The sequence below is a fragment of the Zeus faber genome (assembly GCF_960531495.2).
Source record: "Zeus faber genome assembly, chromosome: 22".
Taxonomy (NCBI): Eukaryota; Metazoa; Chordata; class Actinopteri; order Zeiformes; family Zeidae; genus Zeus; species Zeus faber.
Window position 1 is genome coordinate 5,172,791 of NC_137209.1, and position 25,882 is coordinate 5,198,672.

The window sequence follows — 25,882 nt, forward strand, 5'->3', positions numbered from 1 at the left end:
AACTTCTCAAGTTAACTTTATTCCTAAAACATGACTCTCATTACCTCAAAGATCGTGTTAAAGAAAAACAGAAATTATAATAAGTTAACTTCACGTCACTCCTCCTGTCACCCATTAAAGGTAATGCAGCTTTGAGCTTTGTCAAGTCCGTTATTCCCAGAATCGGAGAAACGCATCCAAATCCGAGGTGCCACTGAGTCAGCAAAAAAGAAAATCACAGTTCAGAAGATACTCCCGTATCATGCTTTCACTCAGAAACCCTTGGTGAAGCGAAGTCAGCGTGTTTGCCAATCACTGATCCAATTTTTAATTCTAGAATGTCAACGCTACTGTAACGGTAACTTAAACTAGAATATAATAATATCAACCTATTATTGTCATATTATCATAATATCACACAACTCTACAAAAATGTACCATACAGCATTGTAAGCTGCGGAAATGTTACTGTCAACCAGGAAACATATGAACAATAAATTAAGAGACTCTACAGGAGCACAGTGTGAGTCAGGAGAAATCTCAGCATTTCAGGAGAAAAGAAGCCTAAAATCAGTAGAGGTTGAGATGAGGTATTGGCATAATAAGGAGTAAAGAACTGGGCTTTAACACATGCACAGCAAAAGTTTGCGGCCAACGATCAGCATTTCTCTTACAAAACTTTTCTTTTTTTTTTACTTTACTTTTCTTTTTCAATGCAAATACATGGCAGCTTAAGTGATTTTAGGGACAGAGCACTATTTAGCAATGCTTATTTATTTATAAGAAATTACAGATACCTGTTGGTTGTGTTTTTTTTAGGTTATGTGCAAATGCGCTTTTCAACCAGTGACCGTAGAAAAATGGAAATTTGCTTTTGTGTTTCAAGATCAAAATTGCACTAATTCATCCAATTCATCACTTCCAGCCAGGCTAGCAGCTCTATGTTCATCAGAACAAGTTTCAGACAGAATTGACAACTGTACGTAGTGATGAAAGGTTTGACTCTTTTTTTTTTTTTTTTTGAGATTCGGTTACTGCCGAGTCTACTCCGCAGAACGAGTCATTTGATTTTCCGACTCCTTGTTCGTCTGTTTCAATTGAGCAAGGGAGGTCCTCCAGTGAACGACGATGACGATGCTTGTTTCTGACCTTTTTAATGGTTAAACGGACAGTAGTGTGCCGTGGTATTATTTATTTCTATAAAGTATGCCATGGCAGAAAAAAGGTTGGGAAACACTAAGTTGACCATGATCCCTTTGGTTAAATTTCAACAAACATGGTATGATGCGACACACTTTGATCTATTCACCTTCTGAAAATAAACCCATACACACAGCAACGTGTGACCAGTGGGCAGCAGAGACTGTTCAATCAAAGCGGCGGAATATTCCAATTCTTGTTGCTTACCATGAAAAATAATCAGTCCATGAGATCAGATGGGTCGTTATCAAAAAAAAGGAATTTCCGACATTCTAATGCTGTCCTGCTTGGGCAAATTAGAAACAGTCTTGTTTGCATAAGGGGTTGTTAAGGAATTATTTTTTTTATTTTTTTTATTTTTTCTGTGCTCATCTTCCTGCATCTCTATTTCTTTCGAGCGCACTTCTCTTTTCTCTCTGTAGTCTCACTTCAGGGGAAAGTGTGATCACACTTTTGTAAACCTTGTGACTGTGGGGAATCTTAGCCAGCTTTTGTAAACAATAGCCTTGTTTTTTCTGACTGTACTTAGGCCTGAAAACTCTCCATATGTAATTTGTTTTTCCGTAGTTGCGGAGAATGAATCATGTGCCCTGTTGCCCTAAAAGGGGGGTCGCCCATAGTACATAGTGGGTCAGCTCCTCAGGTCCTCAGAACTGGTTGCTAAATGGTAATTTAAGTGCGCTTGTTTTGAATGAAGGCCTTCATCAGGGGTTTACCGTCACCTGCATTTCAGCATAAGTGCGTGTGTGTTTTGCCAGGTAAGCTCTTTTGTCACCTTGTCAGCATGAAGTGGAAAATCACATGCAAGCACACGTATTGTATAACAATCACAGGGTATTTGTTGCATAGCCCATAGCAACAAGGAAGAACCTAAACCATTACTCTTTCCATCTTCCATTTCTGCTCTGCATTTTGCCACGCATCTCATCATTCCACGTTGTTTCTCCTTTGTCATTCACTTCCAGTCTTCCATGTTGTTAATATGTATCACCATAAGCAGCGCGTAGGTCGATCAGACCGTAAGCTTTGCAGTGTTTAGTCTTCCGGTTTCTTCTCAGACATAAGATGAACAGCTGGGTTTTACTCCTCCTCCTCCTCCTCGCAAATGTTGTTACTCTGCCGCCTACAGCTCATTTGTCAGCTCGTCGGCGAACTCGGCCATGATGTCGTGCACCCAGATGTCCTTCTCCTCCTGCGAGGTGTCCACCAGGAAGACGGTCAGCTTCCTGTCCCAGGGGTGCGTGGCCTCCTGGACGGCCTCCAGCTGGGCCACCAGGGGTTTCTTCTCCACGTGGTTTCGGAAGACGATGGAGGCCTCTTCCGACCACTGCCTCGGCTTCATTCCTGTTGGGGAACGAGAGGAGAAGAATAGAAAAACCATAGCCATCGCTGCTACGCCTATCTTAAAAATGATGCCGTGAAATGTATTATAATGCGAATTCTAAGCTTCCACTGTATTTAACGGTAAGAAACGCGGGAAATGCGGAAGACTTCTGGTTTGATCCCCGGCTCCTCCTGGTAGCGTGCTGATGTGTCCTTGAGCAAGACACTTAACCCCCCAACTGCACCCAACAGCGCCACTATATGGCAGCCTACTGCTCCTAGATACATCAGTTACGAGGATGGTGAAATGCATTTCGTTGCCTCAGTACTTGTGCAACGACAATTAGTCTAATTAGTCCATTCTGAAGTGAATTACTTGTATTGGGGAATTTAAATCACTCCAGTCATCAGTCTGAAACTTTATATTTGCTCTTTGCTGTAAAGAAAAAGTGCAAAAACCTATGTTTTGACATTAAGGTTTGATGGAGTGTTTTGGTTACAGCGGTCAACCACTATACTCAAGCACCTCGCCTCAACCTTGAGGCTGCTGCAAACTTTCATTGAGGTTCGGATCTGGCCGTGGCGTAAAGTTCCAGGACTTTGAATCTAAGAAAGCTACTTCAATGTTTTTTGACCACTGTGAGAGCTCGCCAAGTGTGCCGTGAAAGTTTTTCAAATTCCACTGCGAATACCAATAATGGAAATAAGGCTTTGTGTTGCAAGGTCAAAATGGCAAGGCTGTAATAATTAATTCAATGCATCAGTTCCAGCAGGAATAGCAGCTCTGTGTTCATCAGATCAAGTTTCAATCTGAAACTGAGGAGCATACAGCAGGGATGAAAGGTTAGACTATTTTTTGGAGATTCGGTTCTTGACGAGTCATTCAGTAAAAAGAATAATTCAAGAGCTGGTTTGACTGAGTTGTGAATGGAATTCTCATAGGAAGTCATTTCATTCTGTCAAAGTTATTTATTTTGGTGGAGTTGGTTGTTTTGTCTTGGACTTTCATTTAGTCTTTGGTAATTATTTCCACTCATTTTTGCCGCAGTGACCCCCTCCTCCTGAGTCATTTCAAAGATTTGTTTGCGAATCGTTCGCGAATCTTGCATCACTATTAGTAGGCCGTAATAATAATAAGCACAGTTTCTAACAATTTTAGAGGTGAACAGGATATTGGTGTGGAATTATTTATTAGGGTTATGAGTAAATTTAAAAAAGTGTGCCGTGGCAGAAAAAAGGTCCGGAAAACACTGGTTTAACTTATTACTCTATACTTACCGGCCAGCTGAGCGGTGATCCCTTGGAAAGGCAGCTGTCTGAACTCCTTGATGAGAGGGCGGAGCTGGGTGCAGCTGACCAGCTCGTGCTTTCCGTAGTCCAGTTCGTAGACCGAAACCAGGCCGTTGCTCAGAACTCCCTTCACCAACACACGGTGCCAGCTGGGAGATGAGGAAGGTGGGGTGGGGCGGTAGGGAGATTAGGAGACAATTTGAAAATATATTGCCCTTCTGTGCCAAATCACAATAAATCTTTTAAAAGATGACAGAAGCTATATTCTGAGGGCCCTGGCCAATTTGGGGCCTGAGAAAAATCGGGAAATATTGCACAGAAAGTTTACACGCACGCTCACACGCACGCACGCACACACACACAGTAACCAAAACAATAGATTCTGAGCTCTCCAATTAAATTACTATTATATTTTATTTTTTTGCAATTTTGCACATTTTCAGTTGAAATATATTATTATTATAAAACAATTTGCCATTGCTGACAAGTGATTTAAAGGTTCAAATGATAATTAAGTTGAGGCCGGATGTTTTGAAAATGTTTACATTGGATTTGGACTCAACTGATTCACTGTCAATTCAATGCACCTTTTTTTGTCTAGGCTGAATGGTCCATTTCTGGTCTGTTTTTGAGACACAATCACTAAATTATCCCACAAATGTAGCAACCGTAACATCTTTCAATTCCACAAATCACAATTCCAGGACTCATTTTAGTCAACATCTTATCCATTTGGATACTTCGGACACCCACATGAACGATTGTGAAGCTACTCACTTGTTCTCCACCTTCGCAGCATAGATCTGGTTCTTCTCGATGTTGAGTGCTTTCTCCTCGGTCTTGTTGTAGTATAAGATCATCTCTCCCATCAGCACCACCAGCTTGTACATGTCCCTCCAGGGCTGCAGCACGAAGTGGCCCGGGTGACACGCCACCGATACATACATGTCCATGTTGCTACCTGAGACACATATATTGATTAACCGAAAGTCAACCAGGTCAAATTAGATGCTTTTATCACTCTTAGTGATTTAAAGGATGTACTGCATTCAGTGCAGATATCATATCGCCTGGGATAGATTTTCTGAGCCTTCGACAGTCATTGCTCCCATCATTTTGAATTCAAACAAGTGACTCGGTTAAAATAGAAGAAAGTCCACATTCAGGCATTTAAACCCATTGATGAAATGCATTGAATCAAATAGACTGCCAGAACTTGTATCCCATATCTATGGTAATTTATCTTAACTTAAAGTTTAACACTTTCCCTGTAGTGAAAAAGTTTTGTTTTTTTTGGTAGATTGGATACCTTTTTGTCTTAAAAAAAAAAAAAAACCTTGCTCATCCATTCTTCCATTTTACATTTGCACAAACAACTCCAGAAGGTACATTTAGGGTCGAACTATCAGATTTCTCTGAGATTAGTACTTTTATGCACATGTGGGGAAAAAACAAATGTCGATTTTTGACAAATCAAGCGAATGTTCGGATGCCTGGCTTTGTATTGTGTGTTTGTGTGTTTTTGTTTCTTTGCTTGTTCTTACTTTCTGCCTCATTCTGCTTCCCTATTTTGATGTATTTGGACCATTTGTCAGGCGATTCATTTGTATGTAACTTTTACAACTTGATCTTTTTCCTCTTCTCTGTCTGTCTTTCTCTGTTTCATTCACTGCATCGGTGTTATTATTTGGTCTCGGTCGTGTGTCCGGTACAATTCTACTTTGTTAAAATGTAATCACAAAAAAAAGAGTGATAATGTGTTCATTCATTTTAATCCTTCACTTCCTCATGACATCGTCTGGGCGATGCCTGCTCTTTGATCATCAACACAACTGTCATCCTCCTTACCCACAGGGGGGAGCTCGAGCAGAGGAGGAAGCTGGGGAGAGGATGAGAGGGGTAATGGAGTCCCCGGTGGGGTCGTGGCTGTGGGGCTTCCTCCACCTCCTCCTCCTTCTCCTCTAGTACCCAGCCCTGAAAGAGCCCTCCTGATATGAGGCTTGGCGGGGGCAGAGGTCAGCGTGGGATTCCCATTAGTGACGTCACAGGCGCTGGCCGTCTTGGAGGCTGGAGTAGACGTGGGGATCTTGGCTGTGCTGTGAAATCAAATTTGATCATATCAACTAGCAGGGTGCAGAAGTGAATTTGATACAGCATTGGAGGCAGCAAAGGTAAGAAAGATAAAACTCTCTCTCCTGGCTTCCAAAAATGTCCTCCTCGACTGCCAGAAAGCTAAATACTACAGTATGACTGTTACTGAGGTTCTGACATGTGGGCAAATGCTGAATAAAAATAAAAGCTTAATGATGCAGCTTTTATGACAATAGCTTTAAAGTGATAATCCATAAGATTATTTTATAAAAAAAAGATTCGATTTTTGATCCTACTAATCCTACTTTTGTTTTAGTTGGCACTTTTTAAGAAACAGCCATTCAATTTATTTGCGTTACTCATGTGCTCCTCTATATGCAATTTCCATTGTTGGTGGGTCCGCGTTTCCCGGGAACAACACTCAGATGAAAAAATATCCCCACCATCTCAAGTGACCAAGAAAATAGAATAAATTAATTGATCAGAATTGTATGCATTTCCACTTTGAAATGTACAAATGATGTGATGTGCGGGGCGTGGGTGGGCGTGGGGGTCCTGCCGGCTCGCCCGCGGGCGGGGTGTAGCTCTGTCGCCGTGGGGCTGTAATCCGGGCCCACGGTCCGTGCCTTGCGCCCATGGCCCGGGTTCTGTGCCAGCGGCTGCATCTTGTGCCTGCACCCGGGGGTTGGTTGTATGTGTGCGCCCCTGGGGTGCGGGGTCTCCTTGTGCTCCCTGGGACTGGGTCCTGCTCCTCGGGGCTGGACGTTGCTCCACGGCCCTCTGGCTTCTCTGGGGTCTTCTGTGGCCACAGGGCAGGGTACTCTGGGATTTCCTGCAGCCGAAGGGTGTCCACGGGACTGTGGAGTTTGGGGGGGCTGCGGGGCCCCTTCCGCTGCTTGGAGGCGCCGCGACATAATACTCACTGGTGGACATCTTACACACACACACACACACACACACACACACACACACACACACACACACACACACACACACACACACACGCACACGCACACGCACACGCACACGCACACGCACACGCACACACACCCCAGCACTCTCCTGGTTGCATTCCTCTCCTTTCCTCCCTCATTTGCCGCCATAATTATGACAGGAAGAGGCCACGTGACCAGTTGTAGTTCCAGTTTTCCTGGACCTAATTCACTGTTTTTCAATACATGTTGTCATCCAGTGTTCATGTTTTTGTGTAAATGTTGTTTGTTTCTATGTTTATTTGTCTCACCGTGGTGATTCCCCCCTCTTGGAGTAGTGATCAGTTGTTTATAGACCCAAACATGATAGATAGTTCTCCAAAGAGGGGGGTTGGTGGTGGTTCTCTATAACCAGGGGCTGTGATCAAGTCATCCTACAGGTCGTCCACAGGACAGAGTTATTGCAGCAGTTCTTGATGATTTCAGAATTAATAAAGAGTAGCATTGCAGGTTGAGAACTTGAACTCCACTTGCAGACTAACTCTGTCCTGGATGCAATGGCATACAAATACTCTGTGTTGTATGCCCAGCATGCTGACAGCACAGGTTAAAAAACAAAAAAAAAAATGAAATCTACAAATGATGAGCACCAATTTCAAAGTTCACTAAAGAGCTCAAATGATCAAAGAAAACTATAAACACTAAATCCTAGTAAATGAGTAACAAGGCCAATTCAGCAATCAAAGGACCACATAAAGGTTTGAACAAAGTCATGGCGAAAGTGAATAAAGATAAAGATAAATACATAAAAAAAAAAAAAAGAAACCTGCGGCTGGTCAGGAAGACGTCTGGTTGCTGCTTGAAAAGGTCAGACTGGGCCATCTGGTGGTTGAGGCTGCGGGCCGGGTCGTGGAAATTCTTGTCGGTGAAGAGGTGCACGTGGATACAGTTCTTGGTCTCGTCCAACTTGGCGACCTTGGGGAGGCAGGAAGAGGAGGATTAAATGAAAGTAAAGCAAATAGCAAATCAAAGACTGAAAGTATGCGACAGTAGAATGGAGGCGGAATATGGATGCATTTCTAACGGATTAAATTCACTTCGAAACAAAGCCAAATGTCTGTGTCCAGCTTGTGAGCGAGCCGGCTGCCCTGTACCTTCATGCTACAGTCACTGGAGTTGAGCACTCGCTCTCGGAGCCACTGGACAGCGTCGGGGGTCCAGGAGCCTACGCTGCCCGCCAGGTCTGCCAGACAGCACTTCACAGCCTAAACGAAGGGTGTTGGAGGTCAGAGGACTGTAGGACAGAATGTCTGCTTACACATTGGAGGAATATTTTTTTCAAATAAAAAACACAAGCAAACAGACCTGTGGGGGGATGGCCATGAGGTCTCTGAGGAATTGTGGAGGGATCTCTCTCAACTCAAACACCTCCAAGGAAGCCTGGACACCCAGGTCAATGAACAGGATGTCCAGCACTCTGCTGCCATGCAGGTTGGTAATCTGCAGGTCAGAACCATAATTGTGTTTAAAAGTTGTTTAATATTCTGTACACTGTAAACTATTCACTTCTCATAGCTGACGGATAAAGCGCAACAACTTTCCTTCTTCAAAAGTCCTTGTTTTTAGTGGAGACACATCAAATAACTCTCACTTACTCTCACTCTCACACTTCCTTCCGTTCCCCTATAAACTATTTCCCCATGTGGCGGTGTCACTCTCACCTCGACACGGGACCATTTTCCTTTGTAGCGGGCCAGACAGCGCTTTCCGCAGAAAGGCCTGGAGACCAGGAACTCTGACGTAACCTGCGAAAGAAAATCGATGTCATCAGCGCAAGAAATATCACGTTCTCTCTTGTCTGGCGGGTGGCATTAAATGTATGTCTGGGGTTGAAAACGCAGAGTCAGAGATATAAATCAAAATATGAAGATCACTAGGACAACAAAACGAGACCTTTCATTGACATCACAGCGTAAGAACATTCAATCAACTTGTTACTGCCAAATTGGTGTGACAATTGTAAACATCTTGTTCTTAACTTCAGGGAGTACATTGCTTAGTAGTACATGCCACAGTAGTACATGCCACACCCGTAAGAATGATTTACAATTTTATTGAGATGCAAATGTAAAAGGGTACTTGGCCTAGGGTTTCTCTTTGTTTTAACAGTGGAATTACCAAGCGATGAAGCATACTAGCTTTAAAGGACAGCAGCCGGACAACTGACCAAGCAGCATGGATACTGAAGATCTGCTCAGAGATTAAGTGGCTTGGCTGTGTCTTAACCACTGATTATAGTACTAATCTCAATCTGTGCACAACTCCCACTGGGGTAGCGTAAACGTGGCGTGCACACATCCACAAATGGCCGTTTTGAACCAAATCCGTTGCTCCTAGAATGCTCTCTTCTAAACAGATCTTAGAGCACATTTAATACATTTACAGGAATTCTGGCTCGAATTATGATTGAGCCCTGGTAATGCTTTAATTCAGCCGTGTTGCAAATGGTCTTTTTATCGGCCTACAACTTGGCCATGGTGTTAACCTGCGACTGGAGGTAGGCCTCCGTCTTCTCCAGCATCTCCAGCAGCTTAGCGAGGCCTCTGGAGGGCAGCTGGCAGTAGACGGTCCCGTCCGAACAGACACTGCTGACGGTCACGTTCATGTAGGCGCTGTTTACCTGGACGGCACAGAGGAAGGAGTTAGAGCGCGCCGTAACCGGTGGGAGGGCCCTCGGGGTCACGGCTACGTCCTCGACCTCTCTCGTGTCTTTGTCTCGCTCCCTCCTCTCTCTCTCTCCCACTCTTTAGTTCCTCGCCTGGCCATCGGGCGTTTCTCGGTGTTGACCCCAGCTGTTCCCCATGATCCAATAATCCCTCACAGTTATATACCCCGCCCTAAGGAAGTCCTGCTGTTTGTTTGTCAAGTTTGTCCTCATGCCAAGCTGCAGCTCTGTTGTTTGCGTTTGTATTCTCTTAACACCTTCTTTTGAATCTCCAACCTGCATTTGGGTCCACCATTAGATATTTCAGAAGTCAGATTGTTCAGAAGTGAGCGGGTACTTTTGATTGTTTGTCTCTGGTACCTGCAAAGGACTGGACAGCGTCTTGTCCTGTAGGGCTTTCATGCAGGCAGCATTGATGTTGACGTCGTCGTCCTGTGACGTGTCGTACAGAACGACCAGCGGGGTTTGGCCTCTCTCCAAGATTTCCGCCAATAGGATCCTTCCACTGGCCATGGCCTCAAATGTCTTGAGAACGGCAGACTCCTGACAAAAAGGCTCCAGGCCTGAAAATACAGAGACAGAAGGCAAACACAAAACATATGTGTAAAGCATACAGTATGCACATGTATGGAAACATATGTATTGATATAAAATGTAGTTCACACACTGCCTGAGTAAGGAAGCGTATGCTGCCAAATTATTTTTTTTTACGTGACTCAGTGGACACTTTTGTCTGTGAATCCAAGCGTTGCAGGTAAGTAATGTGATATCTATATATAGGTCAAAATTTGCCATAGTGTACCTACCTGCCAGTTTACATTTCGTCGCCTGGAAAGGCAGCTTGAAAAACTTCTCATGAAGCTCAAACACTTTGGCTTTGCTGATGTCCTCAGAGAATCCGTGATCCACATAGTACACCTACAGAGGGAATGACAACAACTCCACGTCATGATCTCGACTGGAACTGTCACCGCAGGGAGTAATGTGACGGTGTGGAAGATGGAGGACATTTTGCCTTGAGCCCAAAAAAAGAATGTCCTCAATAATCTCTCTTCTCTTAGGACAGGTAAAGTTTTAAAGGCATTCGATATGAGCTTGTTCGTGAATACATCATCACCATCGGCATTTTTTAATTAAATAACATTTTGAAACCAGGTTAGCCTTGGGAGTAAAATCGAAAATTTGACCGGCACAACTGTGACATTCGACGTCTCACCTTGAGCTTCTCGGCCATGACCTCGACGATCTGTGCCCTCAGGATCTCCTCTTCCTCCTCTGCCCTCACAGCGGCCAGTTGTCCCGACATGGGAGAGGACAGCAGTGTCGGGCCGCCGCTGCCGCCCTGACTGTAAAACTCCCTCATCTCGTCCTCCATGGACTCCTGAGCCTGGGAGTAACCCTCGCCAATGTACCTGAGGGTGGAAAGAGAAACACAGGCCAGTGAGTAACTGTCTGTGATTGTACAACCCCAGTCATGCTTGCAGGGGGACAATTCCAAAAGAAACACTCTCTGCCCCACCTCACCTGAGGATGACTCCGTTGGTGTTTGTGGCCTCCACCACCAGCACAGAAGGGTACTCCTCCCTGGGGATGTGCAGAGGAGGCACGGCTTGGTTGCTCAGCCTCCTCCCCACCTCCCGCCTGGCCCTCAGCTCCTCCTCGCTGGCCGCAGAGCCCCGTCGGTTGCAGTTCTCGTCCTCCCCGCCCTCGCCGCCACCCCCTGTGCTGCTCCTCCTGTACAATATGGCCCTCTTGGGGTTGTCGGGCATGGGATGGTCGATGGTGCAGAAGTCGGAGAGGAGCTGGAGGTTTTCCAGGACGTGTCCGGGCAGTTTGGTCTTGTGAGCATAAGAACAGTGTCACTATGTACATCCCAAAACTGTGACCAAGACCACGCAAAGCCCACTGCAAATTACTGATATTGATAATGACCAGCTGGGTGGTTCTCCCATAGCTCTGCAACAGACTTTGGGATCATCTCTGTGTGCATCACTCACAATCAAAGACACCATTTAATGGTGAGGGTTTGTGTGTTTTCTCCACTTTAGGAGAACAATTTAGAAAAATATCTGGGATCTCAAGAATGAGTGGCACATCTACCAAGCAACTATGCTATGTATAAGTCGTTTTATTCCTATGGTCATTTATGAAGCGAAAATCGATAAGGGAATTAAGAACAAATTAGATTGATGAAAAAAATAAAAGATGTCATCAGAAACTATAATATATTATACTAATGATAAACAGCTCTACTTTTGATATTCAACATCACTTATAAAACGACACAGCTACTTTAAACATGGCAGATGAGTTAATGAAAGACACTGACTTTGTACGTGTCCTGGAAGAGCTTGGGCAGCGCGTGGGCCCACAGCCCATTGGAGTACTTCACCAGCAGCTCCTCCAGCTTCTGCCGCAGATCTGGACTCAGGGTGGCGGGGGAGGCGGGCAGGCTGGGGGAGGAGGGGGAGGGGGAGGAGGAGGCAGAGGAGTGGGGCGGCGAGCGAGGGCTGGCGCGGGGCTGGTGGGCGGTGGGGGTCCGGTTCCTGGGCTGGGAGGGAGAGGGTGAGGGCTTGTCCGCGGGCGGGCTGGGGCTGCTCACGGGGGCCGGGAGTGGGGATCGGGAGGGGGGAAGCGTCTGCTCCTTGGCCGGGTAGAGGAGCAGCTCAGAGGGGTTGCTGCTGCAGGGTTTCTCTACCTGGAGGACAAGAGCAAGGGACTGATTGTAAAACAAAGAGAATAGAGCGAAGGCAAATCAACATCCCTTAAACACTCGACAGACAGACAGACAGATCGATAGATAGATAGATAGATAGACAGATAGATAAATCATATGGAACTATAACAAGATGGAGTGGGCGTACCGTGCATATGTGCGTCCACGTCTCCAGATCTTTGACCGTCTCGCCGGGCAGCTCCTGCTTGTACAGCTCTTTGTAGATCTGAGGCAGTTTGGATACCCAGAAGCCATTGCTGTATTTTCCCAGGATCTCCCTGATGTGGCTCTGGACCTGCTGAGGGTTGTAGGGCTTCCCTCTCCCCGGGTTGGAGCGCTCGTTCAGGTTGGGCTGAGCAGGAGAAGCTTGGAGAGGGAAATAAGTGGGGAATGAAATGAAAAATGTGAAATGCGGAAGTTTCCAATGCCCTAAATGCCGCTTCACGGCATCTTTAATTCTTCACAACGTAATCTCTGACTTGGTGCTGAGTGTTCAAATTCTGTGCAATGCAGACAAGTCAGAAAGTAGGCAAAAATGTAAAATTTGTCTTTGATTAATATCGTACAAAACAGACTCTTAAAGTGTGAGCTTCTACAGGGCACGTTGGAAACGTTGATTTACTGCTTCCTTATTCTGGTCCTCCTGGTTTGTTCTGTATGGGGTCTTCACATTTAAACGGATTCCTCTTAAAGGTGTCTCTTTACATCCAGGAAGCAGAGCCCATCTTTAACACACCTCTTAAAGATCTCCAGCCCAGAGGGACTTCAAAATGAAAAGTTCATGTCTGAAACGACTGGGACTCCGAAAGGTAGTTTATTAAAGGCCAGAGGATAGCCAGAGGCACGTTCAGGCAGACATAACGATATTAACAGTGTAGTGGTTATAGCAGAAACCTGTTAAATAGTAGGTGCAAAGCAGGAGATCCACACACACGGACAAACCCATAACCCAGATGTTTGATTTGCAATTTATATGACGTTCTGCTGGTCTAAGAAAGATCTCAAATGATCGAGCTCGGTGAACGGCCGAGCACACAGAACAACCCACTCACTGTTGCTCTGCTGGGAGTTCCTGGAAAGGTGAGCGTGCACCTCTTTCTGAAACCGTGACGGGAGCGTCATTCTCTTGACTGACCTGGTCAGCGGAAAGGCACAGAACGATGAAAATGGGAAGAAAAGAGAAGAGGTGCAGGGTTTGATTTTTAAATTTTTATTGATTCATCTCTCATCACATCCTCAGTAGACACTAGATTGATAAGCCGATGAATGATTGGCCCATGTCTCTTACATTCAGTTATTTTTTATCAATTGGAAGAGACTACCATCAAAATAAACTCCTAAAAAGTTGTGATCGTGACTATCTAACAACATTTGACGCCCCTGCTAATCTACTTTAATTGACCAACATTAATCATTGCTAAAATCCCCCTGGTTTTATCTCAAGCTCCAGTATTATTCATTAAACATGACAGATGAAAATAAACTGATGGAGGTTGTTTGGGAGTTGCTGTGGGCTCAAGCTTTAATGACCAATTCAGGAAGAGCTCCATCACTTCATTCAATTTGCTGAATAAACCACAGTAATTGCAGTTGTCCCACACCGTGTAGCATGTGCGAACATGGTGTGGGACCCGCACACACAGACACTCACACACTCACTCACACACACACACACACACACACTCGCGCGTGATGATGATAAAGCTTACACAGGCTGCTAGACTGGATAGAGGTAGATCTAGAAGCACACAGAGAGATGTGCTGATTCACTCTGTGCCGATTTAGAAACGCTAATCTACCAGAGAATACAACGGGGATTAGTGAGGCTCATATCCCACACAGAGGCGTCCCACCCAGGGCCACTATTGTCCTTAGGAAGGCCCCTGGTGCACAGGACACCGGCAGAGAGGGACAGCCAGAAGACTGATGTCAGTTGTTTTTATAGTAGACGGACAAAGACACGCAGAGACACACATGGATGTGATAAGAAGAATCCATCTAAAAAAACAATCAGTTGACTTCCCCACAATTCAATGTGTGTCTGTACATAGTGTTGCAACTGGACTATCTTGATGCCAAGAAATGCAACTATATAGTCAATATAGTGAATGACCAGTTATATTGTTTTTATTAATATTTGTTTTGTAAATATCAATTCCCCGATTATTAATATCACTATTATGATTATGTTTGAATTAGGAGAGAGAGGTCTGAACCTAGATGAACCTAGATGATGAACCGTAACAGTGTCTGATGGACGGGTTTCCTATTCACAACAAAGGGGAGACAAAAGAGAGTGATAGAGGGGCCTGTTGGCCCTGTCTATGGGTGAATGGACAGAGAGGCTGATGTCAAAAGGAGAACGTGAAAGAGCATTGGACAGAAGTAAAGGAGATTGACAGTATAAGGTGGAGGGAACAAAGAAAGAGGGTGACAGGAAAAAGACAGACAGAGAGAGACAGACAGAGGGAGAGAGAGAGACAGAGAGAGAGAGAGAGAGAGAGCGAGAGAGTGGCAGAAAGGGCCATCAGAAATGGAGGGATCAACCTCTCAGACACTCATTCAGCAGCAGGGGGTAGAGTTATTACATTACGTGTACGTTTCAAAATGACTCTGATTACTTAAGGTTGCATTCCAGCATGTTTATGACATCTAAAATGACCGCTTTGCACTTCCAACCTCAATTTAGGTCAGCGCCCAAACCTCAAAATAAAACAGTAAAATGACAGGGGCTGCAGTTTGGCCGAGTTTAGGCTGAGAGGACAGAAGAATGCCATCCGATAGGGACGCATTATAGCGAGCGTTTCATCCGCAAAACTATTAAATGCAGTGTCTGTCAGCAGTAAAACTACAGTCAGCTTCGAAGGATTCCATTGTCAATGTGTTGGAGCGTCTACAGCTCAGCCAAGACGGTTTCGATGCTAAACACTGTCAATTAGAGGGATACTTTTTGTCTTTCCATACCCCGATTCAGACGAGAAGGTCAATACCAATTTCACTTCCAGAGCTGAGATATAGACGTGCTGCAGGTTAACTACGTTAGTGCAATGCAAGGCTGCAGGGATGATCGACTAACCTAGCTCCTGTGAAATTAAGGAAATACACCTTCCAGCATTAAGCAGAATACGTCTTGCTTCTTAATGACAAGTCATAATAAAGACGTAAAAATGCAATTGGAGTTGTTTTAAAGATCCTCTTTACCCGTATTTGAAACTGTTGAATATTATTGTTTTTAATTGGGTTTTACACCCCAAATGTTTAATAAACTACAGTAAATGGCAGCATCTCTACGCCTCTACCCTCACAGAAAATGTGTGTTTTTGTCTATATGCAAATGAGACCTGGTCTCCCCTTTCACATACAAGGATGAAACTGGATGGGCAAAAAGGTGATTTCTCCAAAATATGGAGTATCCCTTTAAGTGAAGTACAGTAAAATGTTGTGTTCAAGCCGCCCTCTGCAGCATGAGGGTTTAAGGCCAAGGCAACTAAAGACTGTATTTCACTCCTGCCACATGTGTACTTTTTCATGTTGGAGAGAGAGAGAGAGAGAGAGAGAGAATGGAAAACAGGGAGATCATCTTGGTCCTCTGTGCTGCTCTTTTCAAGAACTTGACATTCTCTCTCTCTCTCTCTCTCTCTCTCTCTCTCTCTCTCTCTTCATTTTTTATTCCTTTAGCTGTCCGACCGAGAAAACACCCCCCTGAAAACATCCAACTCCCTGGGGAACTACATAATGACTTCTGTCACTGTAACGGATGCATAATGGGGCACCTGAACCAGCTCACACACACAGACAGACACACACAGACAGACACACACACACACACACACACACACACACACACACACACACACACACACACACACACACACACACACACACACACACACACACACTTCAAAACCAAATAAATTGTCAATTGGGACACCGGCCCTCTCAAGTATAATAAAACACACACACAAACTAACAAATTTACAATATAGAAATAATGCAATAGTGCAATAGTGCAAGTAAAGTCATGCAATAAGTTGAATGACTTCCAGTGACTTCTGCATACTTTAGCAGTTTGCACCAGTCAAGCCACAGTCAATGAAAGTTGATCTATTTCGCTTATGACATTATTTTTTACAGGCTTTGGAATGGATCCCAATACAGATCCAATATAAATAAAACATTTAATCTTATCTTCTAAATAAAAGGATTGTGTTACAACCCTCATATGTCTCCCAGGTCTCCACGACTCACTTCTCTGTGGGTGCGTTCGACCTCCTGCCGGCTGCGTTTTGGTTGGAAGGTTTGCTCGGATGTGTCCCGGCTTTGCCCTCTGATTGGCCATCCCTCATGTCCCTCGTCTGTCTGAAGTCTCCATGTCCCGCCCCCCGGCCTCCGCCTCTCCCCCCACCACGCCCGCGGTGGTCTGGCTGCCTGAGGGAGGTCTGAGGCTTGGCTACAGGTGAAGAAGGAGCATGAGGGAAAGAGAGGGACAATGAGACGAAGAGAGAGAGTAAACAATGATAAGAGCAACAATTAGGGATTCGTTGAAATGGAAGCTTTCCGGAAACTTCACACACACATACTGTATGCACACGTTTGCATGCAAACAGAGACACAAAGACACATTCACACACCAACAATACTACACGCACTTCAATCGCTCAATATAGTTCTCTCCCCCTCTCTTTCACACAAACACATGCATACATTCAGTGGTCCCTGAATCTGCAATGTGTGTGTTTGTTTTATTATACTTGTGAGGACCGGTCTCTGAACCTACTATTTTATGGTTTAGAAGTGCACCAGAAACATGGGTCTTCACAGGTGTATTTACTCCGACCTCACCTTGATACCAGTGTGTGTGTGTGTGCGTGCGTGCGTGCAAGGCGTGTGTGTCTACAGGCTGCAGCAGCAGCTGAGGACTAACAGCAGAGCTGTAACTGATTCAAGATTCAAGAATCAAGAGGTTTATTCGTCACATACATATACATACTTTCATACATATATGCAGTGAAATGCAATAACTGTATGTAAAAACTGGAGGGCAAGCGGGGAGTTGGAACGTTGTGCCGCAACTTTAAGATGACATCATATCAAGCTAAGCAGTGGAAGCCATTCCTTACTGTTATCGAGTACTCTTTCATGCATCCTTGAGGCTTTTTTTCTCCACTCGTGTGGAGAGCACGGCGCTGCAAGCCTGCAGGTGTAATGCATGGATGTGGGAACTGGAGAGATTTTTGCGATCTCACGCCGCTGCCCTCCCTGCTTCTGAAATGATTTGTTGATGACTGCTTTATTATTCTCAACAAGTTCTGCTGGTCTTTGCAAGCCAGCGTTGAAAAGATATGTAAAATATGGAATTTCATGTAATGCCAGCATCGAGCTATATCACTTGATCTCCTTCTGTTCAACCATTTCTGCTGTCCGAACAACAAACAACTTTGTTCGAAAATTACACAATGAATTGCTTCATTTCAAGCTCATTTAACCTGGGTTGGCGAGCAGCAAAGTATATGCAATGGGATTTACAGTATTAAGGAGATAGAGTATTCTGATTATAAGAAATGTGTATGTTCAAGCAGTTACTTGCATTATCACACCATCACTTTTATCATACAGCATAACATTGTCCATGCACACACAAATGCATAAATATGATTCATGCTACATGAGCATACACATACACCCATACGCACACACATCCATGCACCCACATGGCCTGGCCCACCAGACATCAAATAACTGAAAACTGACATCATCACGGTTTCTCTTCATCTGTAATCAGTTCTCTCTCTCTCTCTCTCTCTCTCTCCAATGAGAAAGAGCAATGGCTCTTTCTCAGCACAATCTCGTCCTTTCATTCCGCCGCTCTCTCACCCCTTTCCGCTTCTTCTCCTCTTCCTTCCAGTGACACAGCACGGCGTGCGGATTATTTTCCTCGCGCTGATCAATAGGCCTCTTTCCCTCTGGCAACACCTCTCTTGTTTCACCATCTCTCTTTCTCTCCACCTCTGTCTATCTGTCCCTGTCTGCCGCTCCACCGCTCTCTCTTTCTCTTTCTCTCTCTCTTTCTCTCTCTCTCTCTCTCTCTCTCTCCCTCTCTGTCTCTCGCCCTCTCTTTCTGACTGTCTCCACTGCTCTGGTTCTTCAACTTCTATCTTTAGACTCCACAGAACAGACTGGATCTATTACATGTATATTCTACTGGCAATAAATCAAATAATCTTTTGAGGCTTGACAGTCTTTTCTGGGGAGGGATGGGGATGTGGAGGGGGGCACTCAATATTTTACACTGTGTTCCTCCACCCCTCCTTTCTCTCCCAGTCTCTGTTGTATAGGTTGAGGTTAAGTCAGCTGACAGCCTGCATTCAGACACTCATGTCAGTCAACACATGCTTGTTGACTGACATGATGACTCTCTCAGATCCATACGCAGGCAGGGGTAGTCATGCACAAAAAGGTACAGGCAAGCACACACACACACACACACCCATAGTCACCACACAAAGTCGGAGCAGACACAACGTCACCTCACCGGCGTGGAAGCACAGTCACCAATTTGTCCCTGTTTGAATATCAGCCTCTCTCAGCCGGGGGAAAAGAGAGGCGGAGATGAAAGAGGGAGACAGAGATCAGAGGGACAGAGAGTGAGAGCGAATATCTGTGAGCAAGCAAGACAGGCAGACAGAGAGAGAGGCAGAAGGAGAAGGCTGAGAGAGACAGAGAGAGAGATGGATGGATGGAGTGGCAGAAAGAGAGAGAGAGCGAGAGAGAGAGAGAGAGAGAGAGAGAGAGAAGGAGAGGTTGCGTTGGTATGTGAATCAGCTGCTCTTTGCTGGCATCGGAGTCTTGGCTGCGATCAGAGAGTATTGGTCTGAAATCTCAACAGCCCTCTCTCTCTCCCTCTCCCTCTCTCCTTCTCTCTCTCATGATCTTGCTCTTGTTCCTGTGGCATATTTCCGCTCTCTCCTCCACTGCCCCATTGCTCTCCTCCTCAACCCCCCCACTCTTCTCTCTTAGCACCCTCTCGTCCATTTTCTATCTTAACCCCCCCACCTCTCTCTCTCTCTCTTCACAACATCTTTCTTGCTGCCCCCCCTTCATTCATTTTCAGCCCCTCCTGTGATTTTACAACCCTCTCTCTTCTTTTCGCTTGTTTCTCTTCTCTCACCTCCCGTTCTTCCTCTCCTCTAACTCCTAACACACTTCCACCTCCTCTTTCTCTTGTCTGAGAATGCTGATGCCCCCCTTGCTGCAGTAGCACATTCTCCCGGGGCTGAATGCACTGGAAATGGAGAAAACAATGTGGGTGTGTGTGTGTATGTGTGTGTGTGTGTGTGTGAGAATGTGTATGTGTATGTGTGTGTGTGTGTGTGTGTGTGTGTGTGTGTGTGTGTGTGTGTGTGTGTGTGTGTGTGTGTGTGTGTGTGTGTGTGTGTGTGTGCTAAAGAGAAAAACAATGTTGTGCAGGTTGAGAGGAGTGCGTGAGTGTGTGTGTGTGTCTGCTGTTCCCTTCTATTCTTAGCACCGTCGAAACTGGCTGCTCAACCATTATACTGTAGCACCACGCACCAAGAAAATATTTACTGTATCTTTGTGTATTTGTGGTGTTCCAAAGGACACAGGAATATTAGTTATTTATTTGAAGAGACGCAAAACATACTGCTTTATATTTGTACAGAATATATAGAGCTCTAAGATTGTGTGTCCAAGAGCACAAAGTACACTTTGTCTGACATAACTTTCCACTGTGGCCACGGTATCAGCAAGCAGCTCTGTAAAAGTGACTCCAAAACATCCATGTAATTTGATAAAGCTAACTAAAGTGTCTCAAGGGAGGGATTGGAATTGGATGTGGTATGTGGTTGCAAGAAATGGTTCTTTGTCCCTTCAAAGCAATATTGTAAGGTTACGCTGATTAAACCACAGTTTCGATTTTTTTAATCTACTTTTACTTTAAATACCTAGGTGCATAAGTAAGGCATTCAGGTGGCACGGGTCTGTAAAGCTTAATTGATAGGCACAGTGCCGACCTGCTGACACTCCCATGGGGCCTCCCCACATTAAAAATACACACCATGAAAACCATCTGGATTGCTTGGATTGCTGTGTTGTGTTACATTAATTAGGTTTAAAATGCCAGGATGTTAAAACCTACATTATAAACCCACAAGACCACAAATTATAACATTACATGTAACAATATGAAAGGTTTAGGTCGCATCATGGAAAAAAAATGACCCGGTCAAAACAGTCTGACAAACACAGGCACGAAAATACATTCAAATATTATGTCGAACAAATCCCGACGCTCATGATCTTTACTGGTTGGCTTTGAAGGAGGCACTTTGTGATTGTTGATCATTTGGTTTTATGTTGGAGTTGTTTTGTATTTTTTTGTATTTTTTGTTTTTAAGAACAAAAGAGCTTTGTGATCGCCAAAAGAAGGAAAACGAACAATGGAGACAATTCAATTGGAAAATTCATATTAACAAGACATATGTCTTAGACGGTCTCTCAGGGAGGAAAAATTCACTTAAACAAACAACAGCCTCTGAAAACACTGCCACTCCCATATAGACGTACCGTTGATTACGAGCGGGGCAGCCGGTTTGACCCTCATCTGGGTGTTGACCAGCTGGGGACGGCCGGTCTTCTTTGAGCTGCGTTGGCGAGCTACCACCTTGGCTACACGGGAACTTTCATTGGCCACCGAGGCAAAGTACACCATCTGGCGAGAGCGATATTGGAGCGGGGGAGAGTGGAGAGAAAGAGTGATCGATATCGATAGACAGGAGCAAAGGGTGAGTAAAGGGTGAATTGTGATGACAGGCAGAGCCTGACTTAGTTAGTGATGGTTCAAAGACCCATCACATGCTCTAAGATGATAACACAGTAAGAGTAACAAGGGTTAAAACAGTAAGGGGGCAGGGGTGGTGTAAATAGTGACTTTGGGGCGAAGGTCATGTCACCTTCATCTATTTAGACTGACTTATCTGGCAAGATCTGACACCATTATATTTTTCCTTTGTGATGGCAAGAGCTCCCACATTTAAGTATGTAGTGGGTATGAGCAACAACCGTCCATCCATCCTTTCGTCCATCCATCAGATCCACCCACCTCTCCGGTGCGATTGCGCTCCATGCGGACCACCGAGGGCAAGCTGGACATCAGTGCATCCAGGTGGTTGTGTCCCATCTGCTTGTGTGGTATCTGCTCCCCCGTCAGCTCCTTGTACTCTGCCTGCAGGCGAGACAGTGACACCCCCGCCTTGTTGGCCTGTAGGACAGCCCGAAGCATCTTCTTCACCAGCTCCGCGTCAGCCATCTGGAATAATGATAACAATAACAAATATAAATGCAGGCAGAAATGCACAGGGTCCAGGTTGCAAGTCCAGGTCCCTGCACATATATAACAAATTGGATGACGTCACAAAGCTCCCTGCACCTCCGCACCAGATTGGCAACTGTTTTTCACTAATTCCTGCTCCAAATATATATCGATGTGGATCAAACTTGGACCACAAAATGTCTGGACTGCCCCGAATCCAACGACACTTCATGCTAAGGGAGCTGTGCTAAGCGCATTCTCTCTCTCTCTCTCTCTCTCTCTCTCTCTCTCTCTCTCTCTCAAACAGCATGGGGCCGGCTGTGAATAGCCCCTCACATATGGGGTACACTAATTCTGAGTTGTTTAAATGATGTTTTTATTTTAATGTATTTATTTCAGTTAGTTTCCTTCTTGTGTGAAACAACTGTATTTAAACACAACTGAGTAAAAAGGGACTGTGCCAATCACTGCGTAATGGAATGAACGAAAAAGAAAATCCTGTGTGTCCCGTGACGCGTTATGCACGTCTGCCCGTTGCTTTTTGTTGCTATGGGAATTAATTTAGTAAAAACTGGATGTTTTTGTGTTAATACTTTACTTGCAAAAATAAATCCTGCACTTTTGTAATGGGGAGACTTTCTCAATTTACAGACCAGACTTTAATATGACGGAGTTGGCGCACAAATGAGTACGTACTTCGGCTGACCCGGAGCACGTCAGTTGGGTAGGCGGTCCTTCAATGTGGCCCAGGACACATTCGCATTTACACTGCTAAAACAATGTGGGCCAGACCACCTCCGAATGTGGTCTGAGCGATCGGATCTCAAAATGCATTGAGGACGCCTTGAGTGCGTTTACACCTGGCATTAGAGCTGTCCACTTGTGATCGGATCACCAAAGATGCAATTTAATGCCAGGTGTAAATGGGATCTAAATCAAAAGCTTTGCCCCTCATGCTTAAGAGAGAGAGTGGAATAAGTTGCACATGTTGCCTGACAATAAATAAACAGTTGTCAATTAATGATACTTTCTCATCTCTTAATCTTAATACTCAATAAACAATGTTGTTAAGAATAGTTAAATAAATAACGCTACACGATAGACCCTGTGATTGGTGACTGATACTGCTTCCGGCGATTAGTGATCAGCCCTGATCGGAGCAACCTTACTTCATTCATGTCTGTGGGTTCGGTGGTTGCTGTGCGCCTGACACTTTCAGTCAGAAAAATGGCAAGGAGAAAAATAACAATAAAAATCTGAATAAAAACAATAGGGTTTCAGCCAGGGCTGCAGGCTGGACCCATAATAAAAAATAAAGAAATAAATAAGAAGAAGAAGAAGAAGAAGAACACAATTAATAGTCCTTAAATCTAAATCTGCTTAATTATTCATTAGTAAGCACTCAAACAAATATATGTTGGTAAAATCTTGGTTCAGTTTTTCTTTTTTACTTCCAATTGTTATTTGGTTTTGCCATGGATATTGAAAAGCCTGTCAGGGATTCTTTTCCCATGGGACTCATCCTATGTTACACCCTGATTCCTGTGTAATGTGAAGTGTTGAATAGTAGAATGAGCAATCTGCTACTATGCAGTTACTATACTAGTTTCTACCGTAGTTATAGCAATATTCTACTGTTATTTCGACAATGTCATTTAAAGGGCGACGACTCTGCAAACTCACGTGTCATTTGATTTGTTTTTTGTTGTTGTTTTTTTTGTTTTTCATTCGTCCCACAATGTGTTCGGCCACACATTGTCACGTTAACCCCTTTCGGAGAGCTCCCGGAACTGAACGTCAATCTTCGGCTCGCGTTCCAAGATGTTTATCCCCATTGCACACTGGCTTTCGTTTTCCAAATCCAGCTCTGCACATACAGATGCAAGGCGGCCGACGATCTCCCGAATTTCAACCGGCGGCACTCGCTCCCGGGTTAAAAGTTACATTGTGAAAAGTGACATAATGGGGCCCATCCCATCTATTCCACTTGTGTGGGCGACGCAACGAGTTTCATACAGGGCCTAATTTGATAACCACGTCACGTGTGATACGTGGGGAGAGTACTCCAACTTTCCCCCCCCCCCCCCGTCAAAAGGGGAGTTAACACCCTGTAGGGGCTGCGGAGCTGCCCTGGCCAGTGGGTAGAAGGTGCGGGCGTGCTGCTGCAGACCGCGGGCACGGCACGGGGGGGGAAACGAGTGGTGACGTCATCCGTCACGCTTCCCCTCCACACTCCCCAGCCGCGTCCGAAGTCTGACAAAGTTTCTATTTGACCGAATCGAAACCGAAGGTTATTTGAACGTTATTCCGTGAACCTGAGAGTGTGTTGCCGTTGCCATGGCAGCCCCAGACTACAGAACGAACCATAATAATAGTCGTCGCTCGGGATGGTGGTGGGTGGGGGGGGGGGGGGGCGACGCTCCTGTCACCATCTCGAGCGCAGTGGAGCGCTGTCCCAAGTGGGAATAAATCGGCTTTCTCGGACATGCCTGATCATAAACCAGTTGTACTTACTGAAATGATCGGAAGCAAAAGCGTCTACCTTGTCCGAAGCAGACCGGGCGGCGAAAGGAAGACTTCTCCGCTGCTGCCACCTCCAGTCGCCGTCGGCCCGTCACCCCGCGCGGCGCCGCCAGGCTGACCTCCCCGCCGGCGGCGCCGCGGTCACACGCACTCTGCTGCTTCCTGATTGGGCCGCCGTGCACGCGGGCCGTGCACGGCGGCCCAATCAGTGCGCGCGCGCGCGCGCGCACACGCACGCAGAGCGCTGTCGTCGAACGTATTCTTCATATTTAATTATTTTTACAGTCAAAAGTAAAGTGCTACTGCTGCTACTGTTACTATTTCTACTCCTAATAACAATGACAATAAATATAATCATTATAAGATTTATTTGTATTGCACCTTTCATACACATCATGCAGCTCAACGTTTTTTATATTAATAGAGGGCAATTAAATAGTAATAAAAGAGCATACAATGATAAATGCTTCATCCAAATATGTCAATTTCAATTGACATCGATTTCATTAAATAATCAAGTCTCTTGAAGCTGTGATTAACAAAAAAAAAACTGTAAATCTGTAACAAAACTCGACTGTTAAATGTTAAAAGATAAATACACCTTTATGGTCACATATTTCAAATTGGGATTTAGCCTAAAATACCACTCACATAAACTGATGTCCCCTAATTTAAAACAAAAAAAAAGTTTTAAAGCCTGTTGATATGTGTTAATAGAAAACTGTTTATACTGCATCAATTTGAATTCAAATTTGAGAATGACCTCCTAGAGACGGAGCAAGCTTTCTTTCTTGACCATTTTTTTATGGTCAAGCAAGAATCTACAGTCTTGGCTCCATCCACATTTCCGGCATTTCTCTGCTGCCATTGTTGTTGGAGAGACCCTAGAAGCAGATGTTTCATCATAGGCTGTATTTGGACACCATGCACTTTGAAGATTGCATGTATTTATTTTGGCCTCGCCGTACAAAAGCTCTCACCGTGAACATAGTTGTTTGGGGCTGCAGGCCTCGACACCTAATATTCTCATTGGAAGAGTATTAGGTATTTTTAGGTATAAGGCGTCTTTGGTATTGGTTGGCGTTGTGTATTGTTTTGACACACACACTCACACACGTTGCTCTAAAAACCATTTGTCTACACGAATAAAAAAGTATCATCCAACTAAGTGCCTAGATTGTAAAGGTAGATATCCAGTTTAATGGACACAGTTAGCTGGCACATTACGACACCTGCCTTTGGTGAGGAATAACAAACATTTATACTATTCATTCGGAGTGAAAATGAGACTATCAATGGTTAACACTCCATGAACATATACTGTAAAGTTGTTTTTTTAACAAAGTGGGAGACTTGCAACACTCACACGAATGAGAGAGTGTCTCAACCGCCACGAACCTGCACCCGATGCCTCTGTCAGTCTGAGGATTTTGCAGATGTTCTCCTCAAATACATATTCAACACTTTTGCACCAACGACTGAATTTGTGTGATATTTGTGTTGCTCTGTACTATCAACAGAGAATATGGGCCGAGCGTTGTTTTTAAAACTTGGCAAATTATAATCCTGTACATTTAAATATCCACCTTGTACCACTTTTTTTTTTTTAAGTAAACATCCAATTGAATGGTCTTAATTCGCCGTTAATACATTGTGTCGTAAATAAATAATATAGAATAAGAACATAAAATAAAGCTGATGGACGCAACCAACAGGTGACCGTGATAACCGCCCCACCCTTCTTTGTTTGGGCCGATCTAATATTAACGGTGCAC

General features: G+C 44.7%; 1 protein-coding gene across 3 annotated transcripts; it reads right to left on the reverse strand.

Moving 5' to 3' along the window:
* Nucleotides 1-24,232, reverse strand: tdrd7b (tudor domain containing 7 b). Of its 3 annotated transcripts, none has more exons than XM_080023363.1 (20): nucleotides 24,127-24,232; nucleotides 21,375-21,581; nucleotides 20,840-20,984; nucleotides 16,505-16,706; nucleotides 13,309-13,391; nucleotides 12,405-12,622; nucleotides 11,870-12,238; nucleotides 11,065-11,378; nucleotides 10,757-10,952; nucleotides 10,347-10,458; nucleotides 9,901-10,103; nucleotides 9,361-9,495; nucleotides 8,537-8,620; nucleotides 8,181-8,315; nucleotides 7,970-8,080; nucleotides 7,642-7,790; nucleotides 5,641-5,888; nucleotides 4,570-4,753; nucleotides 3,781-3,941; nucleotides 1-2,523 (listed from the first exon to the last, which is right to left on the reverse strand). In XM_080023363.1, exons 2-20 carry the CDS (start codon nucleotides 21,579-21,581, stop codon nucleotides 2,303-2,305), a joined length of 3,477 nt encoding a protein of 1,158 aa, XP_079879489.1. In that variant the 5' UTR covers nucleotides 24,127-24,232; the 3' UTR covers nucleotides 1-2,302. The 3 variants fall into 3 exon arrangements, with proteins under 3 accessions (XP_079879489.1, XP_079879490.1, XP_079879491.1); XM_080023364.1 differs by lacking the exon at nucleotides 24,127-24,232 and adding an exon at nucleotides 23,268-23,370; XM_080023365.1 differs by lacking the exons at nucleotides 13,309-13,391; nucleotides 21,375-21,581; nucleotides 24,127-24,232 and having other exon boundaries at nucleotides 20,840-20,960.
* Between the last annotated feature and the right edge of the window lie 1,650 nt (nucleotides 24,233-25,882).